Source organism: Varanus komodoensis, unplaced genomic scaffold, assembly GCF_004798865.1.
Source record: "Varanus komodoensis strain SLA01 unplaced genomic scaffold, ASM479886v1 scaffold52, whole genome shotgun sequence".
In the NCBI taxonomy this organism is placed as follows: domain Eukaryota; kingdom Metazoa; phylum Chordata; class Lepidosauria; order Squamata; family Varanidae; genus Varanus; species Varanus komodoensis.
The window spans coordinates 6,121,953-6,142,200 of NW_025336114.1; the positions used below are offsets into that span (position 1 = coordinate 6,121,953).

General features: G+C 37.2%; 1 protein-coding gene across 1 annotated transcript in view; it reads right to left on the reverse strand.

Annotated features, from left to right (window-relative positions):
• Positions 1-19,000, reverse strand: part of LOC123032012 (protein phosphatase 1 regulatory subunit 12B-like) — a 37,195-nt gene extending 18,195 nt beyond the window's left edge. The window contains exons 1-6 of the mRNA XM_044447607.1: positions 18,799-19,000; positions 15,133-15,315; positions 13,520-13,705; positions 3,304-3,394; positions 2,460-2,654; positions 482-665 (exon numbers count right to left, since the gene is read on the reverse strand). Of these exons, the coding sequence (XP_044303542.1) occupies positions 482-665; positions 2,460-2,654; positions 3,304-3,394; positions 13,520-13,705; positions 15,133-15,315; positions 18,799-18,806 (847 nt within the window). The 5' untranslated portion in view covers positions 18,807-19,000. The remainder of the gene's footprint in view (positions 1-481; positions 666-2,459; positions 2,655-3,303; positions 3,395-13,519; positions 13,706-15,132; positions 15,316-18,798) is intronic.
• Positions 19,001-20,248: the final 1,248 nt, after the last annotated feature.

Here is a 20,248-nt window from a genome sequence, read left to right on the forward strand (position 1 = left end):
ATATTTAAAACTTATTCTAATTGTTAATTTATTATGTAGGTTTTTTTTAAAAAAAATTAAGCCAAGATGCACCGGGTTTTAATATTTTTATTGTATAATTTTTATATGCTTTTGTTTGTTTTTGTTGTGAGCTGCCCCGAGGCTTTGTTGTGATGGGGGCGGCATAGAAATGTTTTAAATAAATAAATAAATAAAATCTATATTAAATATATACATTCCAAAGGACCAACTCAGAAGGTCTTCCAAGTTAGTGGATTTATGATGTGGAATCAAAGAAAAGTTTATCCGACAGATGAACATGTAGGGATTCAGATTCCTGGAGATTTTTTAAAAAAAGGATTCAAGATTCAATGTTCCAAATATATTACAATAAGGCCATTAAGAGATGTATTCCTCACATGGGTTACTAGTAAAATTGTCACTTAATGCAGATGCTGACCAAAAGGTTTATGTAACGTAGTCTGTTTATAACAGTAAATACCATTCTTTTCCATGTTGTCAGTAGATGTGCTTTGGAAGTCTGTTGGATTCACTGTATCAGAAGATAAACATCTACTTGTCCTGGGCAGGTGGGAACTTGAATAAAGATAAGGGGCTAATGAAGGAGAGGTGGGTGTTGTAGGTTTGTCTTCTTGTGCTGAGCACCTCAATCGACGACCAACAGGCTGGAAGACAATCATGGGCATAAGCAATAGTTACTCAGATCAGCAAGAGTATGTGAGATTACAACTGGCAGGATACTAAACACAATGCATTTTGAACCTACTCCATCATTGCATTAGAGTATATATGCAAAATAAATTCATTATATTCATCTTAATCAGAATGGAAAAGGCAAGAATTATCACTTTGGTTAGGAGCCAGGAGCTACTGTTGCTGTAACAACAACCATGAGAAAAACAAATCTAAAATTTATCATGGTTTAAAATTACCATGGATGAAAGCAAAAACATTTATCTGTGTCAGAGGGTGATCATATTTCCCAATATTTACACGAGAGAGCTCTTCTACAGAAAATTTAAGCAATGGGGCAGAATAGTTATGAAAATAACAACCTCAAAAAATAATTCACCTCATGATGAAAATCTATATGCATCCCAACCTTGTGAATAGTTTTATATACATTTAGACTGTGGAAAATTCAGCAAACTCAATTGAAGCCATGTCTAACTAGGATTGGGCCTGAAATATGAATGTTATTTAAACCATTTATAGCAAAATGCTATGCAAGGTAAGACAGAAAAAAGCCTATAAATTTCAGAATGCCCCAGCCAGCAAAGGTGGAGATCTGGATTAAATAAAGAAACTCTGAAGTACAGGAAAAATCTCAGAATTATGGACAGAAATATAATCAAATAAACAGATCCAAATCTAAATGAATATAGAAGCAGAATCAACCTCACATGGAATACCTTCCAGATGTATTCTCCTTGTTTTGTAAAAATTCCACAGTTCAAACTATGAATTATGTGAAATAGTATTTCCTTTTATCTGTTCTGCATCTCCCACAATTCAAACTCATTGGATGATATAAGTTTCCAATGCACAACATGGACATTTTTATGCATAGCTATCACATGCTTCTTTCTTCAACTTCTTCATTTCCAAAGGTTGTATATTTTCCTTAGAGGAGAATGCCCTATCCCCTTGACCATTTTGGTTTCCTTCTCTGTTCTTTGTTGAAGTCAGGCGAACAGAATGGTGTACACTACTCCATGTGTGGGCCTACCATAAATTTTTATAAATTAATTTTATACTGACCAAGTTATGTACAGTTCCTTTCCTAACGATCTCCAATATGGAATTTGCCTTGTCGACAGTATCTACATGCTAGGTCAAAGTTTTCACTGAGTTCTCTACTATAGTCCTTAAGCTTGCATTCCAGGCCAGTCAACATGAAATCTCAATAATGTATATACAACCTAGCAAAAGCATCCCCTACTGACTTTGACTTTTCCACAATTTGGTATATTTCAACATGGTACTGAAGTAGTCTTGTATAGATATTTTTCTCAGTGCCAGTAGTGGAGGAACACTTTGATCTAATCCAGCATAGCTCTTCTCAAGTTGTTAGGTAATTATCCTCTCTCACACCATGTGCAGAAGCTATTTAAATGGCATTTACCAGACACACTCATCAAGTTTTAAAATTATGATACTGTAAATGCAGCTTTCTTTTGACTGGTTACAATCAGAATTTTTGAAAATAACATATATTCATTCTGAACAGAATCATACTTTTTTCATTGGGCTTTGTTTTCCTTACTATATTAATGACTGGAGCAACAATATAAACATCGAAATGGAAATCAAAGCAATATCTGAAAACTACGCTATTTCTGCAGCATGCAAATTACTATTTTTCCCAATGTTTTAATAACATAAAAATTAAGCCTGCCACTCATCTAAAGCAATGAATAATGTTGAAAGAAGTAGTTACTAAAACGGTTTTTGTTCACCTCTTCATCCACATTTCTACTCCATCGTGAGCGTGTCTCCCTGGGCTCCCTTGTGGTGTCCTCCTGTTTCTCACTACCCTCCGCAGTGGCTTCAATTCTTTCTGATTTTTCACTTGGCTGTTCCTGAGTCTGCCGCTCTGCCCGAGATCGGCTAAAGGTTCTCTCTGCCTCCTGAAGATCTGTAAGTGTTACACCCTGGGAAATGGAAGAAAGTTGTATCTATTATTCTCTTCCACTGAATCCATAGCTCACCAGAAATTAGGTTACCCTTTCTGCAATAATCAAGCATGATAATGCCTAATTTCTAAATAAAGGTAATTCCCAGTAAATTTAAAGTTGGCAATTAAGAGTTTAATATATCATTCAGCTAGTATAACTTAAACAGTATTTCTTTAAAAGAAGAAAGAAATGCTAAATATAAAGTCACAGGCATCAGAAATTGGTGATTTAATTATATAGCTGATTCCAGTATTTTCTTTCATAGCACACTGGATTGGAGAACATTATAGTGCAACATCATGTGAATTTTGCTTCCCAAGAACAGAAGTTTCTTATTTATCCTTCCACAAAGAAATAAAAGATCCAGTATACTCAGCTCTTAACAACCAGAATTTAAACTCCTCTTTGTATAACATATAAATAGTTCCCTTCTTTGGAGAATAAGCCCAGATATCTTTCAGAATAAATACAACCTTATCAAAATTGACATTTGGTATTTAAGGATAGGTAGGGATTTCTTCATCTTAGGATGCACTAGACATGAACCCACAAAGCAAGTCAAATAACTGAAATTAAATGTGGTAAAGCCCACCATTTCAATAGGTCTCCAATTATCATTCCTCACCTGAGTAGACCTGCGAGTCTGGCGAGCTTGCCTGGATCGTGCCTTTCTAAGAGATTCTGCTTCTTCATCTCGTACAGGAGTCAGATATGACCTAAAAGAAAGGTGGTGGGGGGAACAAACCATAACATACTTTAACAGCAGGCATGTATGAGTTTATGCCTTTTCAGATGGGTGTGTCTGTATATGTGTGTGTTGAAATAATAAAAATGGAATTACCAACTTTTATTCTTCAATTTGGGAAGGAAACCTGGTATTAATATGAAAACCCATGTAACATTGCCTTATGGGGCTTTCAAAATGGCTACAATCTTAGTCAGCTCTTTAGCAACAAATATGTATCTTTCCATTATCTAACAGAGAAACAACAAGGGAATTAAGTTCACAGCTACAGTCAGAAGGAAGTACTAACGTACAACATTTTAAAAAGGAATCATCAGCACATATTTCTGCTGGTATAACTGAAGGACTTTCTAATTTCAAATAAATGCAGTTAGTAAATCATATATAACTAGTTAATTGGTGCTTGACAAAGTAGCAACTCCCTAAAACCAAGTTATGTGATAAAGTGAGTTCTTCAAATCATCAGAAACGATTTCTCAGCAGTAATTGAACATCCATTATTCTATTTTTAAAATGAGTTTTAAAAGCATTTTGCTTAAGACTATAACTTTCAGACATTTTATAGTCATCTCTTGGACATCAAGATTAAAATGACACAACATAAAGATTCATTTAAAGTATTTCTATAAATTTGCATTAGTAGATAGCAGAGGGTGCAACTGAAATTCAATATGTTTTCATGTACCAACTCTATTTTAAGATATGTTCATTCAAATAAAATTATTCCATTTAGTGCATTTTCCATACTGAATTGGGCTGCATTTCAAACAGCTTCCTTCAAGACATTTTATAGTGGATTATAAGCCATTAACTCAACTGTATTCTCAAGAAAGAATTATCTTCCAAACTATGGAGAGTTTCCAAGTGCAAAGTATTCTCTAAATGTATGATTTGTATACCTGGTAGCACAGACCTTCCAATTCCTTCTATTTTAATATGGAGGAGGAGACTGTGAAGGCCAAGATATTAGATATCCTGAAATTGTTCCAGCCTCTTTCTCTCCTCTTCTGAGAGGCCATTGCTAAATGGCAAAATGGCCATCTGTCAAAAAATGCAGAGCAGGAGCATCTCTGTGTGAAGATTACCTATTCTGTTCCGATTGCTTTGCATAAGCCTGAGTTTCTGACTTGGGCAGCTCATACTCTGCTCAACAGGACTGTATTATTATTATTATTATTATTATTATTATTATTATTATTATTATTATTACATTTCTATGCCGCCCCTTGCCGAAACCTCGGGGCGGCTTACAACACGATAAAATACAATGAAATACAATAGCACATAATAAATTACCATTAAATACAAAATACAAAAAATACATTGATTTACAAATATAAGATTAAAATTATCAGTATAAATTAAGTAAATAAAAATATAGGAGGAGAAAGAGAAGGAAGAAGAACATCAAACATAGCTTAACTGACAGTGTTTGCACAACAGACATCAGGCAAGCAGTCAGAGCGCATAAAGTCCCAGATTCTACAAGCATTTTAGATGAGGAATAGGAAACACTATTATCCCACAAAGCTGCAAGACAATAAAAAGGTTAAGATAATAAAGAGAAAATGTGTACTGTAGCTCCTTTAAAGTACCTTCCCTGAACAAATCATGTGCCTCTGGCTCACAAACAGTCCTGTTTATCCTGAAAAGTATTTTTGATTCATCTTCAACATGTTTTATTTCAAGAGCATATTGGGGTTAAGTCATGAATGGAAAAGGCCTAAAAAGAAAATCTAGCATGGTTCTAATCTGAATTGCAAGTATCATTCAATAACTACACCCATAGCAACTATCTTCAGATAGGCATTTCAATTGCCATCTTCTATCCGTTCTAAGACTTCTTTTACAATGCACAGAGAATATGTCATTCCATTTCAATTGAGACCAACTTTCCTCATTAAGATTCACTACCCCAATCATTTGGTACAACCATGACAACCATGGTTATTCCCATAACTAGATACATGGTATTGGTATTATGTTGTTGCTGTACAGATGTCCTAACAGAGTTTTATTTTGAATACCTTGCCGGAGTTTGCCATATCTAGTTTCCCTTGGGTGAAATGAGCTACTGTTCTTGGACTCATTCTCATCCAACACAGAGCAGAAGGAGCAGTGTAGATAATCTTTAACTCCCCACTCTTCTTTCTCTGTATTTTTGCTAGATGGTCATTTGTGTGAGCCGTTACAGTGCATGCTTTTGCCTCATTTGTTGTAGGAATCTAAATGCATTTGCTCTCCACCTGCCTTTCTGAAGTACACCTACGATTTCCTGAAGAGTGAAGACACACTGTGGTTGGGTTTGATATGCAGTTATGGGAGGGTCTGATGGATGGATGGCTCTGAAAATGACAGTGGACTACAATATTTTTGTTCCGATCTCAAGCTACAAACCTATATAACTTAGGGCATAGCAAATAACAGATTAGGGATCAGACCAACAACTGGTAATCAAAGCTGAGGAAAAATCCTGAAGGTAAAATGATACCTGATTAAAGAATTAATCTCTGCAATACGTTGTGGCCTTTTTTGACACAAATTTAGGACTTGGATCTCTTCCTACCCATAATAGAACTGTGATCATATTCAATGTTGATGACATCCATTGCCTTCTACCTATAAATCAAGTGTGGTCAAAAATGTCTTATTATTTATTAAGCACCTTTGCAATCTAGCTACTTTACAATGGTGACTCAGAAGCAGCCTAAAAAAAATGGTGCCTGTTTTTGTCCTCATTAATGGCTTTCCAGTATATATCCCAGACAAGTTTGCATTACTGATGAGCTAAATGTAAGTAAAACTATTTTACTGTACAGCTATATAAAATTAAATTGCCGACAATGTACAATTACATCTAAAAATAATTATGTAGTATATTAGGCCTGAAGTATCACCCAAAGATATAGCAAGAACTTAAGAAGAGCACTGGTGGATCAAACTAATTTCCAATTCAGCATTCTTTACACACAGTGGCCAACCAGCCACCTGTGGAAAACCCACAAGTTGAATGAATGCACTATCGCTCAGGTCTTCAGCAACTGCCATACTGCTTCCTATAACAGAAGGACTAGTAGCCATTGCTAGTGTTATTTTTCATGCCCATCTTGTGGTTGCAAATTCCATAGTTTAACTATGTGCTGTATGAAGACAGTCTTTTAATTTGTCCTGACTCCTCCACCGTATAGCTTCATTAGATGATGGCAGGTTATATATTGGGCTTACCACTTTCTCCACTTCACGCATAACTTGTATACATCTGTGACATATATTTCCTTATGCATCTTTTATCTAAGAGAAGCAAACATTGTAACCATCTCTCACAGTGTTGCTCCAGCCACTACATCATTTTGGTTGCCCTTTTCTTTAATACAAGATAATGGCACTTAGATTTTCACAGTGTCACTGCCACTCTGCACAAACTACAGAGGGGTACTGCTGGTCTACACAGAGCAGATCAGGGACTAGAGGGAACATCATGGCAGATACAACATACAAGAGCCCAGCACTATTAGCAGTACTATTTTCCACTTCTAGTTCAGCTCCACCAAAGGAAATGAAAGGCTCAGATCCAGTTAGCCTGGTAGCATAGAAGGCAGTTGTGTACTATGACAGCATGCCATATTTGAATGACTATACCCAAGACACGAGAATCTTCTCTCTCTGATTCAAAAGCACATATAGTAGTTTAGAGTTTAGGCATATCTTTTATTGAATTTATTTTATTTTATGGCAACTCATCATGGGAGCAGTTTCTGCTAAAGGTGTGAAATATATATCCATATTAACTATATTTAATTATCATAATTATCTACTAAGACAGCAAGGTAGTTTTGCTATTTTCAAAGCAAGCTTAACAATTTTGGATTGTGCAAACATTCTTTTGTGTTAGGTGAAATCTCAGCTTATATTTTAGTTGACACTCTTCCAAAGAGAAGAAAACTAATAGCAGACGACCCAAGAAGTAGCAGTCATTGCTACAAAAGCTTCTGTTAGAAGTGGAAGTTATTCACTTTGTATTCTCATTCATAGGAGAACAGCTGCTACCAAAATAAGTTATAGTAAAAAAGATTTTCTAATCCATTGCTTAAAAACTAGGATCTCTGGCCTCTACACAGAAGTGAGCATATAAACAACAATACCAAAAAAGGTGGAAAGTAATCCATACCTAACAGAAATTAAAAGCAGAGTAGCAAGTCATCTGCTGCCACCTTGTGGAATGAACATATGTGAAACCCCCACATTAAAAAAAAACAAAAACAAAGGGTAGCCATAAGATGCTTCAACTGCTTTTAGACCTATGTGTTTACATTTCACTCAGCTTCTAGTGTGTTTGCATTATATATACATCCATTTAAATGCGCAATCTACAAAGTTTTATTTATTAAATCAACTGCTGAAATAACTGAACAAAATGAGAGAAAAGTCTATCCAGACTTGTTTCTAATAGCCTATTAACAATCATGAAGTTTAAGAGGAAATATAACAGTTCTCTATTAATTTTATTTAAAAATCTGCAGAGGGAACACAACACTATTAAGGATACACAGTTAAATATCATAAAGTTTCTATCTTAAAACAAGGTTAACAAGCACACAGATTCATTCAGTTAGCAGAATAAAAGCCAGATACTCAAGGACAGGAAGCTTAATCAGATGTTCCAGCCAGTTTGCTCAGTGCAAACAGTAGTTCTATGACACTAAGAACACATAAACTTGTCTTAGGCATTTCTTTTAAATTCCTACATAAAGCCTAAAAGTGTTTATGAAATCTAGTTAACCACCAGTCTACTTCAATCTGTCCACCTTCCCATTTTTTCATTTAGCAAAAAACATAACAGTGAACTCCCACCTTGAAGTCTGTTCAGGAGCTGAAGAAACCTTTGCATGTGCACCTGCTTAGTTATTGCCTAGGAAGCCAGACTTTCAACAGTAACACACAACTCCTCACCCTGACCTCTTGCACATAAAAATGCAGCCTGATGTCTGATAAAGCAACCACAATGTTTCCTTTTCTGAGCATGGAAAGTTAAACAGCAGGCAGAATTCCTGCCCCTCCTACATCATCACTCCTGCACTGGCAGCTCTTTTTATAAAAGGACAACTTTATCGCAAAGAGATTAACTACAACAGCATGTCTGATAAGTGCTTTAAGTAGCAGGTGTTAGATGACTGCTTGCTTCTTTAAATGTATGAACGCCTCTGCTGCCCTTTCCTAGCACAGCACCAAGTATGCAGCACAGAACAGAAAACTGACTCCTTGTTCCAGGAAGACTATACCTCAACTACTCTGTTCCTGAAGGAATATGTCAGACTGTGCCAGCAAATGAATTGCAGCCTTGTGAAATAAACCCAAACTTATTAATCGGTGCTGTGTCTATATAAAAACATTCTGAATTTTTAATTTTATTTTGCTCTAGACCTTTCCTTCACTCACCTAAATCAGGAGTCAGCAACCTTTTGAAGCCTGTGCAAGAACAGGCAATTTGAAAAATTGTCAAAGATGCCACTGCAAAATTGGTGAACTGGCCTACAACCACCCGGCATCTCTATTTCCTAAGAATGTGTCTGAACTTCACATCCTATCCAGACACATGCATTGATGGGAGCAGCCCTCCCTTGGCTTGGAAGCAACCCCAGCTGCCAGTAAGAATATGAAAAAAGAAAAAGGAGGGTACCTCAGTGGGCCAAGAAAGGTATCAACGTTGTCCATAGGTACCAAGCTTACCCCTCACTTTAAAGGATGCTATGGTATTAACTCACAACTATACTATGTAAGAGTTTTACCTACTACACAGTCAGCAGGCCAAGATTCAAAGAATGCACACTATTTTGAGAGCAATAATTGAATCTAGAAGCCCTGAGATACACCTTTCATGCTATTTTAGCAAAGCTGCACTCAACATTTATCTGATAGGATTTTACAAAGATCAGTAAAAGGATAATTTCTGCCTTAGTCTTAAATCATAACAAAATGGGGGAGGGGGACCAGCAAATGAGGAGGAAAAAGCAAAACTTGACACTGTTGTGTTTTTTTAAATAAGTTTCAAAAATTGAAATTTATTCTGAAAAATCTGTAGAATCTTAGGAAGAGATGATGTCCCAGGTGACATTAACTAATGCTTTCATTACCTTATTTTATTTTGACATATATTTCTACAGCAATCAAACATTAATAACAACAAAAACTTTACAGAACTCTACAAAAATCAAGGATTTTACTGATAGCACAAAAATGTTTTGAACTGAGGACAACAAACCAGACTGTGGCAGTCAGCAAAGTAAAAGATTTAAGGTAAGATAAAGGTACAGCATAGAGAATGAAATATGTTTGTACCAGATGCTAGAGAACTGGGGACAGGGTTACAAATTTCTCACTTGGCTAGGCGAGATAAATTATTTTAAACAATCATGCTGTAGCAGGACAAGCCATTAGATTAAATAGGTAGATGCATTAACTCTACAGGCTGAATCCCCTATTGGTTTTTAAAAACCAGAATAATGTTTATTTCATGTTGATTTTATTTTTTAATATAAATATGCATTCTATCAAACAGCTTAAACCAGAAAATAGTTACTCAAGAAAGAGCTACTTGTAGAACCCAGATAAGTTGGACAGCCAGTAAGAGTTTGTCTAAGATTGTCCAGCCTTACACATGAGTCATATTCCTCAGATACTAGTGTTTGGTCACCATGGGCCTGATTTAAGCCTTCATCAGGTTATACCGAAATGGGAAAAATAAAGTTCTCCAGAGGAGTACTAAACATCTCAACCTCCCTTCATATATATTAGGCTACAGGCTGGTAAATTCCAGTATATACATTCCTCCAAATAACTCCTGATTAATAATGCAAAAACTAATATCACTCATCCATTTCTTTCTCATGAGTTTTCTCTCCCCGACTCATGCTATCTGTCTTGTGCTAGTTTTATCAGTTTCCCATGCCCATTGCCTGGATGGCCTCAATCCCCCATAGCCAAGGGTTTCTCAAGCCCTTTCTCTGGTTCTCTTCCTATGTCATCTCAGTCTGCCGCATGCATTGCTCATGGGCAGATTTCACATCATATTATTGTGTTATTTGTCTCTAGATTTGGAAAAGCCATGTTTAACAAATCAGAAGTAGAAGACCCAATGTATATACAAAAGCATGTTAGACCACCTAAGATCCAGTGTGGTGCAGTAAAGTGTTAGACTGGGACTCAGGAGAGCCTGAATCTCATCCTCACTTGCCCATGAAGCTCACCAGGTGATTTTGGCTGGTTTCTGAATCTAAGTCTAGCCTACCTCACAGGATTGTTATAAGAATAAAATGGAGTGAAGGACAATGATGATGTAAGTCATCTTGCAAGAGGAAAAAAGTGTGATATAAATGGAATAATGATTTAAAAACATACATATGTCATGTATGATCCTCTGAACCAAGGATCTAATATCTCCTGGAGGTTCATTTAACTTATGATGCAAATACTTTTCACAATACAGGTCCAGTACAGGCACAATTTCCAAACAGTAGGTGGTGTTTGAGAGCTAAGAAAGCTGCTAGGATGAGATTATGGAAATTGCTCTTGAATAGTTTGTACCATACCCAGTGTGAAGCATTTGATATCTGATCAGGAATCTTTAATATGCACTTCCTATGAAATAAACTTTACTTGTGTTCAAGCCTTTATACATCATAACCCATCAATGCAAATTTGAAAAATTCTGGTGACACTTATGTACATGGTGGTGAATGTAGCTGAGTATTCACAGAGAGAAAGCAAATGACCCAGACAAGAGACTTCTTGGTATTTTGGAAGTGAAACATTTTTTGCTGGCTTCCCTTATACATTAGAACCTTCCCAGAATCTGTCATACTGCATGTTTTATAATCAAATTTTGGAACACAATATATCGATAGCATTGACATTATTTTTATACCTAGCACTGATTTACAACATAATCTTATCCAGCAAGTTTAACTACTTCTGCAAACTGCTAAGAAACTATATATATTTTCAACAGTATGACTACAAATCCAGAAATCATGTCTCAAATGTTTTAGTTATTGCTTTTAATGCAAAGGGTGAATCCATAGGTTTCTGCACAGGATTCAAATAATTATATTTCACTGAGAAACCAGAGAGCATAGATAAGGCATTAAGGCCCAGCACAATACCAGTGTAATGCTGCAGGATAATTCAGGGTAAAAGAAGATGTATCAGTAACCAAGTAAGTATTCAGAAATTGTCACATTCCATAGATGATGATGAAAACAAGAATAGAACATGATGGCAGGCTTCATTCAAAATCTGTCTTCTACTCTGAAATTTGAAACTCAGGGTAATGTTTAATATTAGTCTTACATAGAGCAGACCCACTGAACTAAATGAGACTTAGGTTAGTAATGACTAAATTGTTACATTTATTTCAAGGAGGCTACTCTACCTAGAACTCACATTAGATAGTACTCCAGGGTTCATGGTATAAGTTTAGTCTTAGTCCACTTTGTAAGTTGCAACAACTATGGAAGAGCCATTTCATGCTGGATAGTCCTACATTGATGCACTAAAGTCTATATGAAAATGCTCACTGGCTGACAGAATTATATCCTTGTGGCAAGATGCCCCCATGCGATCACTTTGACCAGATGTTACTGGACGCATTATAGGATTGGAGCACACTGAAACAGGTTGACTAAGGCTATATTTATTATTTATTATATTTCCATCCTGCCTTTTTTCCTTCCAAGGAACTCAAGGCAGCTCACATGAGTCTCTTCCTTCTTTCAAGCTTATTCCCACAACAACAGCCCTGTGACAGGTAGGTTGGACTGATAATGAGCTCCATGGCTGAGCAGGGACTAGAACACAGATCAACTCAGTTCCAGTCCTGGATTCTTAACCACTACAGCACATTAGCTCTCAATATATACTTGATAATATATTCATCAGTTATACCCTTTGTGTCCGTAAGGCAGAACCTTTTGAAGGGAAGGCATTCCATGTGACTTACTCCTTCCTCTCTAAACCTAGCAATGCATTTTGCTTTTAATCCAGCAGCTTCAAATAGGCATGCTAAGGCTGCCTGTTATGGAGGAATGATCTAATATTAGTCTGGGAGTTTATGTTGTTGTTGTTGCTAAGAGCAACTTGTAGCTTTGGGAACACTGAACTGGATGAATGTGCTATTGTGACAGCTGCCATTAAGTGCTGAAAGCCCATATTGTGGTATCTGGCAGATGTCTTCTATTTTCCATTTTAAGCTATCTGGCTTCCTCTCAAAAAAATCAGGAGTTTTCTAGCTAGGTGTTCTACATTTCTCAGAATCTAGTTTAAATTCCCAAATTGGTCTCCTTTTAAGTAACATCTAATCTCATTTGAAAATGGGGTGATTTCAACCAAGCTCAGTAACCACTGTAAAAAGAAGGAAGTCTAGGTTTGTAATTCTGAAGCCAAACGCAATTTACATTACTAGGTATTTAACATGCAATATATTACTTAAAACACTAGTTCTTCATAAATACAATCCCTTTTAATTTCAAAATATGTGCACAAATGAATGTATACTTCAGCAGTGCCAGATAAATGCAATACTGCAGAAAATTTCAGCAATTGCTTGCAATGATATACTGATGGAATCTGTATAAAAACAGGCTACACAATCAGACTGAGTTTATTCAGAGGTTCAGAACCCTGGGGCTCTGGTAAACAAATAAAAATGGCTAATATTCTAGATTGTTAAATAAATAAATAACCACCTAAATAATGATATTGAAAGAAGAGAGTTAACGGCTGATGGGATACCTACATAAAGATAACTATATTTTTCTTTCAAGTTTTTGCATAGAATATGAATAATATGAAGTTCAAAAATAAATTTCTTACACTGAAGAATTAATTTCTTTCCTATTTGTAACATGACTTTGACGCATGGACAGTGTTCTGGCTCTATTGATGTATTTGTTCAGGTTCAAGGGGAAAATACAACAGTTAACTTGGAGAAAGTTTTCAATTCATTGCTAAATAAATGGAAAGACTGTTGGGGCTTTGCTAGTCAGTGGATGCCACAAACATATACAAAGTTCATAAGAATACCACTAAAAGGCTTACTGACCTTCTGCGATCCCTGGCATCACCAACAGAGGTCTCTGTTCCAGTCAGCGAGTTGGAGTTGGCAGTTGTGACACCATTGGCACTACTAGGTACAGTGAGATTTGTTATGACACTTAGAGGAATGCTGGAAGAGATGCCCTCTGTACTCTTCTCTACAGTAGAGTCACTTTGTTGCCTGTAAGGGGATCTGAACATATAAAAAGGGTTCCATAAAAAAAAGGAGGCAAGGTCCAGGAAGAGTACGAAACAAAATGTGTTAAGCCATTAAAGCATTTATCATCTAAAAATTAATCCAGCTCTCCTACCAGCCTACTTGGTTGTTGCCCCTCAATGGATGGTTGGTCCATCATAGTTCTGAATAGGGTCTTTAGTGTAGTAGTGCCCACTCTCTAGAATTCCCCATCACTACAAATTAGGAAGGCACTGCACCTTTTCCAAAAGGCATTCCCAGGAAATTAATACTGCCCTCTGTATTTAAATCTGTATTTGTATTTCACTTAGACATTTCATATAAGTAATTAATAAATATTGTTACATGAATAAATAAGCCTGGAACAGTTATTCTATTTTGTAAATAAATCAACACTTGACAATGTATTAAAGACAGATTAGAAAAGGTTTTCCACCCCAGGTTAGTATCTTAGAGGTATCAGTAAAACATGGTCACCATGAAACAGCTGGCTATATTGAAAGTTCCTGGCATGTTTAAGTGGGTTTGTCCAAAGAAGCAAAACTGGCTAAAGTTAAATACTTGATTGGTTTGTGTGTGCTGCATTTTTCATATGCTGCAGCATTCTGCTCAGACCAACTATTATCATATGGAATTCATAAACAATATAGTCTTTCTTTAGCTAGAAAACTTTACTGTTGCCAGGATCTGAGTTGATCCTACAAGGGCCTGCAGAACCTGGAACATCTTCGCAGGGATTTTCAGGAAACAGCTGAGGAACAATTGTGCAGTGCAGCTGGAGGGCCTGGAACCAGCATAAAACACTGCAACTGCTGTTCTTTGCCATGGCAAAATGAACTGTTCTGGTCACTTCCTTGTGCTCTGGCTTCCTGTATTGCCTCACCTGAAGCCAGCCTGCCTGCCTGATTGCCCGGCTCCAGCTCCAGCCTCAGCATGCTCCTGCTCCCGTCCTTGTTTCTAGTCTGACCTTGTCTCCCAGCTATCTATACCCAACCTCCCTGACCTCTCTTTGCTCTAGAATGTGATTGCCCTTCTAGAACCTGAACTTAGGACTGGGGGGTGTTTGTTTTTGGATTGTGAATCTTGTACTCTTGTTTACTTGAATCTGCTGCCCCACTGGCTGCTAACCCTGTACTGTTGAACAAATGTCTCATTTGCCTCTGAAACTTACTGCAGGACTCCTTCCAGCATTCTGACTATAGCCTACCACTCACACCCTGAACCTTACAGCTATCTTGCAAATTGCCCAGAGCTTTAGCTAATGGGCAGGGTAGAAATGTTAAAAATAAATAATGAAAGAACCCACTGGGAAGAACTTCAGACCAGCTGATTACACCATAAAGAAACACTGTCTTGACAACAGACTTAACAGCTATTTTATGAACTCTCTTCAGGACTTATCTGGACATATTAGGAACCCTTACCTGTTATATTGGTGCAATGATGCTGTAGTATTAGAACTGACAGATGTGGGGCAAGAGGCAAGCTGCCACTCTGTGCCCAATGAGGTAGATGAACCAAGTGTAGTGGATGAGGTAGTTGAAGATGCATTGCGATTGGCTGAAATGTAGGGACTGCTGAGGTCACTACTTCTGCCAAATGAAGCACTGTAAGACAGTAGAAAATCACTAAAGGATTGTTGCGGACCTGTGAAGGGTCCTGGTTAAGTGCTGAGAGAATATTTATCTACCAGCAAATGAAAGCAGGGGAGGTAAGATCAGAAATCAGTCTTGTCAAGAAATGCACTCTGCTCTGTCAAAACTTCCTAGGCAAGGCCAAAGAGACATCAGAGATAAAGTAATAGGCCAGAAGAAATGGGAAAATAGATGGTGTATCCTGAATTCAAACCAAGTTATTCTGCTGCATCACAGAACAGAATGAAGAGTTCAGACTTAGAAGAAACATCAGAAATATTCAAGTAAAAGAAAAGGTTGAAATTGAACTTGAGGAAAAATGAAAAGGCTTACACAAAAGTGTACAAGCATTGACAAAAGAGTTATCACTAACTTCCATTAAATGTGGGAAAAAGTCCTAATCCTAAATCATGTATACAGTTTTTCCAAATAGATAATGGGCCATAAACTCCACCATCTTTCAGTAAGTCTTTTACATTCAGATCACCCAATCCAACATATTTCCTAAAACTCCAATGGATTCCACTCAGCATGGCCAGATCCACTGTTTCTGTTCAGAAACTAATAAAGAAATCCATAAAGGGCCATGATTGTCAAACTTTTATATTGTATTCTTTTTATAGTATAATTATGTTTAATGTTTTATGTATACAATTAAAAGCCTCCTTCATTAACCAATACATTCTAAATTTTAAAAATCACATCCCTGTTTTGAATACTGTCCTGCTTAAAAAGAATAAGGATTCCAGAAGAGGGCTGAAGAAAAAACTTAAAGAATGTTTACACAGACAAGCTATTCTTTTAAGTTTAACAGTACTTTGATTGGTACAGACTTGATTTATCATTAATCAAAGAACTTGAAATGAAGCAGTGAAGCTAACTATTATGACAATACTGTCTCAGTAAGAGGTACTCTATGTGACGTGTTCCTATATTACTTTTGAAAAATGTTCTGGTCTGACATGGAGAAGCCCTCTTGGGAATAGATCTGGACATATATATGTGTGTGTGTGTGTGTGTTTAACAGATTAAAATAAATCAAAGCCATAGTCAAATTTTGTAAATGGTTTTTTGTTTTTGTTTTGTTTGTGCAGGGAAGAGGCATGTTCATGAATGTATTGATTTGTTCATGAATGTAACATATGTTAAAACTTCAATGAAGTGTAACTAGAAAATATCTGAAAAGTCTCTAGACCAACACACTCCACTAGTTTAAGGCATGGCACACACAGATAAGAAGCTCCTTACAAATTACCAGACGAAGATGGGATGAAGAAGAATGATCAGTTCTAAAGTACATGCCAACCTTTGTGCCAAAAGTGAGTCAATGCTTTAGAATTATTATATGCAGGATGAAACCATCACTGGAATAAGGTGGGCTCGACCTATTCTGTAGACCTACAGGCTACATGTATATCAGACAATATGAGGTAGATAATGCCATGCACATAACATTACAAGAAGTAGACGGCAGTCACTTATCATCATCTGTGGTCAGAAGAGAACTTCTGTGTGGTGTCAAAAATGGCATAGTTCTGAACAAGCTATTCTAAATTCAAATTCCTTTTGCTGGAATATCAGGCAAAAGTCTGTTTCCTAACATTTAGACAGTTCTTCCGATATTATCTGACAGTCTACTGAAGTTCAAGGGACCTTGATTGTATTTATTTTATTTTATTTTATTTTGTCAACTACTTTAGGATCTTAAAAAAATGAAAATGCTATATATTTCTTCTGAAATAAATATATATTTTTATATGGCTGTGTTTTGTATATTCTCTTTCTTGATCTCTTTATTTCAGAATGATTTGTATAAGCACATAGTGCCAATTTGGACATCATACAGACACAAGATATTCGACAGCCTAAGGATTTAGATACACTGTAGGTTCTACAACATTACTGCCAACCTTTGCTAAGTTTCTAGATACAGCAGGGATAAGAAATCTGCAATCACCAGATACAATCCACACAGGTTCCCTATCCAGCTCAAAAGCTTCTTTTGCTCTTATCTCCGATCAGTGTTTACAGAAAAGAAGGCATTTAAAGTAATTAAACTTTAAATACTCTGCACAAAGCTGAGCTGTGTTTTTGCAGGCAGAAAAGCTATTGCACAGAACTGAACTGTGCTTTGCAAGAATCAAAGTTGTTTCATTGGACCTTAGTTCAAAGTAGACATCCACAGAAATGAACTGTGCTTTTTATGCTGGGTAAGGAAGTATCCAAATGGGTAAGAATTATGTCTGTCCTTGGCCTTTACCCATGAGCTTAGCCTGCCACTGCTTGAATGCATTCCTTGCAAGATCCCTAAGGTAAATTGAACTTTCTAATTGCACAGAGTGCCTTTCCTGAATACCTAAGTTCTACATGAGGTAAAGAAATAACACAAGAATGAAAGAACATAAGAAAAGTCATGCTAGGTCAAATTAATGCTCTGTCTAGTCCAGAGCATTCTGTTCACACAGTGACAAACCAGTTGCCTACAGGATCACTCAAGCAGGGGAGGACTTCAAAAGTCACCTTTTGTCCACAATCCCCAGGAACTGCTATGAATAGGCATACTTGCCTCTGGTATCAGAGGCAGCACACAGTCATCAAGACTAGTACCCATTGACAGGCTTCTCCTCTGTGAATGTGCCCTATTCTCTGTTTGAGCCATCCAAATTGGTGGCTGCTTTATGTAACTGCTTTTTGTGAAAACTAATTCCATAGATTAATTACCTGTCATGTGGAAAAGTACGGCATATACTCACATATGGCAATTTAATCTCTTCCATCGTATGTACAACAGAGGCAAGAATGACAGACTTACCAGACTTATCAGATGATTAGTGTTAGTAGTAGCAGTATTAATTTCATATCTATACCACCAAGTAGCCAAAGTACTCTGGGTGGTTAGCAGCAATTTATACAAAGCAATGAAATACAATACACAATTAAATACAATAAAAACAGCATATAAATTCAAGGTCAGATTTAAAACAGACATGAAAATTCTTTAACAGTTTACAACACATTCAACAAGCCATAAAAAGAAACAGCTGACATAATCCCCCATACGCCATTAAAGCCATTCAGTGCCCTTGCCTAAAGGGCACGCTTAACTTGGTGCATAAAGGATAATAGAGTTGGCCTCAGGTGGACATCAATAGGGACACTGTGCCATAATTGGGGGGCTGCCACTGAGAAAGCACTCATCCTTGTTGCCACCAAGCAAGGCTCCCTTTGAAATGGCACTTGGAGGAAAGCCTTGGGTGTTCAGCAATGTGTCTGGGTAGATTCAGATTGAGAGAAGCACACCAACCATATCAGATGCTCTCCATGTAATCACCTCTACATCAGTCCTCCCTGATTTCCATGGCAGTCTGATGATCTCTGAGATGTCATATGTTTAAGTTTCTTGTGTTCCCTTTTCTGTTGTGCCTGCAAGAACAGGGTTTTTTAAAAGCAACCCACCTTTTCATGTAAGTTGAAACATAGGTGGAAGGTGCAGCAGTTGCAGGAGTTTCATTTCCCTTTTGCTCATCCCTCCACTGCTGCCGAGCGTAAGGACCACTCCGTACCAGATTAGCAGCCGATTCTCTACAACGAAAAGTTTGGGGGTAGAGGGGCAAGGATCTTAAACTCTAATCTGTGTAGAGGTGTGTGTTACATAATGGTAAACCTGCACAACCAAGTCACACCCTACTACTAGTCTCACTGGGTATTAAGAAATGTACAAGTGAATACTAAAATGGAGTTAAACTTGAAATAGACATCTGTGTTCTGAACTATTTCTAGGACTCGCATGTAAAATACGAAGAGTAACAAGAACAAACAATCACTAGGAGACAATATGGCAGTATGTTGTCAGGACATCCTTTCTATGGCAAAATGAATGCTTACTAGATCATGTATTGTGTGTGGGTGTGTGTGTGAGAGGGAGGGAGGGCGGGAGAAGGCAGGCATATGGAAAGCCTTTATAGAAAGATCCCAGTCAAAGCGGTATTGCAAAGATTCTTGGGACACGGTGCGGGGAGACTAGAGGACAAAAGGGAAAGTATCCCATGGCAAGCCACAGAGTAACCAGTCACTATTAGGAGCAATGTGGGTGAGAGGACCCAAAACATGCCTGAAAGATGACTGGGTCATTCATCACTGAACCATCAGTCCTCCAGTTAGCATCCCTGAGGATTTTGCAGCTCACACTGCTCTCCACTGAGATTTGGAGTTATCTGCACTTGCTGCAGCTCCCCCCTTTTTTTCTTCTGCAGATTATTTGTCAGAATTGCTCTTTGACAGCCACTAACACACCATCCAAAGTGCCCAAGCAGAATACTGGAGGTACTGTCAGTGCTTTGCCACTCCTTTAACAAAACTGCCAAAAATGTTCAATTTCTTAAAGTAACAACAACAACAATTTAACAGGCATTGCTCAATTCTACTTCTGTAGGTGTGATAATAAGAAGCCTCTCCTGAGCCATGTCTGAAAGACATCTATTGTGACCTTGTACTAGCCACTGACACTTACCCAAAGAGGTTCCCAATATTTTGTTATCACCTGGACAGTTGTCAAAAGACAAGCTGTCAATTTAAAGCAAAGACACTTCACTCGCAAACAGGGAATGAAAGGATTTATTTCTACTTGGCAATTGGATTCAGAGGGATTTTCTGTGTTTCCCTGATAGTTCCTAGTACTCCTAACTTTCCTATCCATTTCCAAAAATCTGGGGGCACAGGAAGATGAAAAATAGTGCCATCCCCCCCCTTAACAGAGTATAGAGGTTGAACCACTAGCTAGCTGTCAAAATGCTGTCCCCTTTTAAATTTGATGTTGTAAGCCGCCCCGAGGCCTCGGCAAGGGGCGGCATAGAAATGTTTAAATAAATAAATAAATAAATAAATAAATAAATAAATAAATAAATAA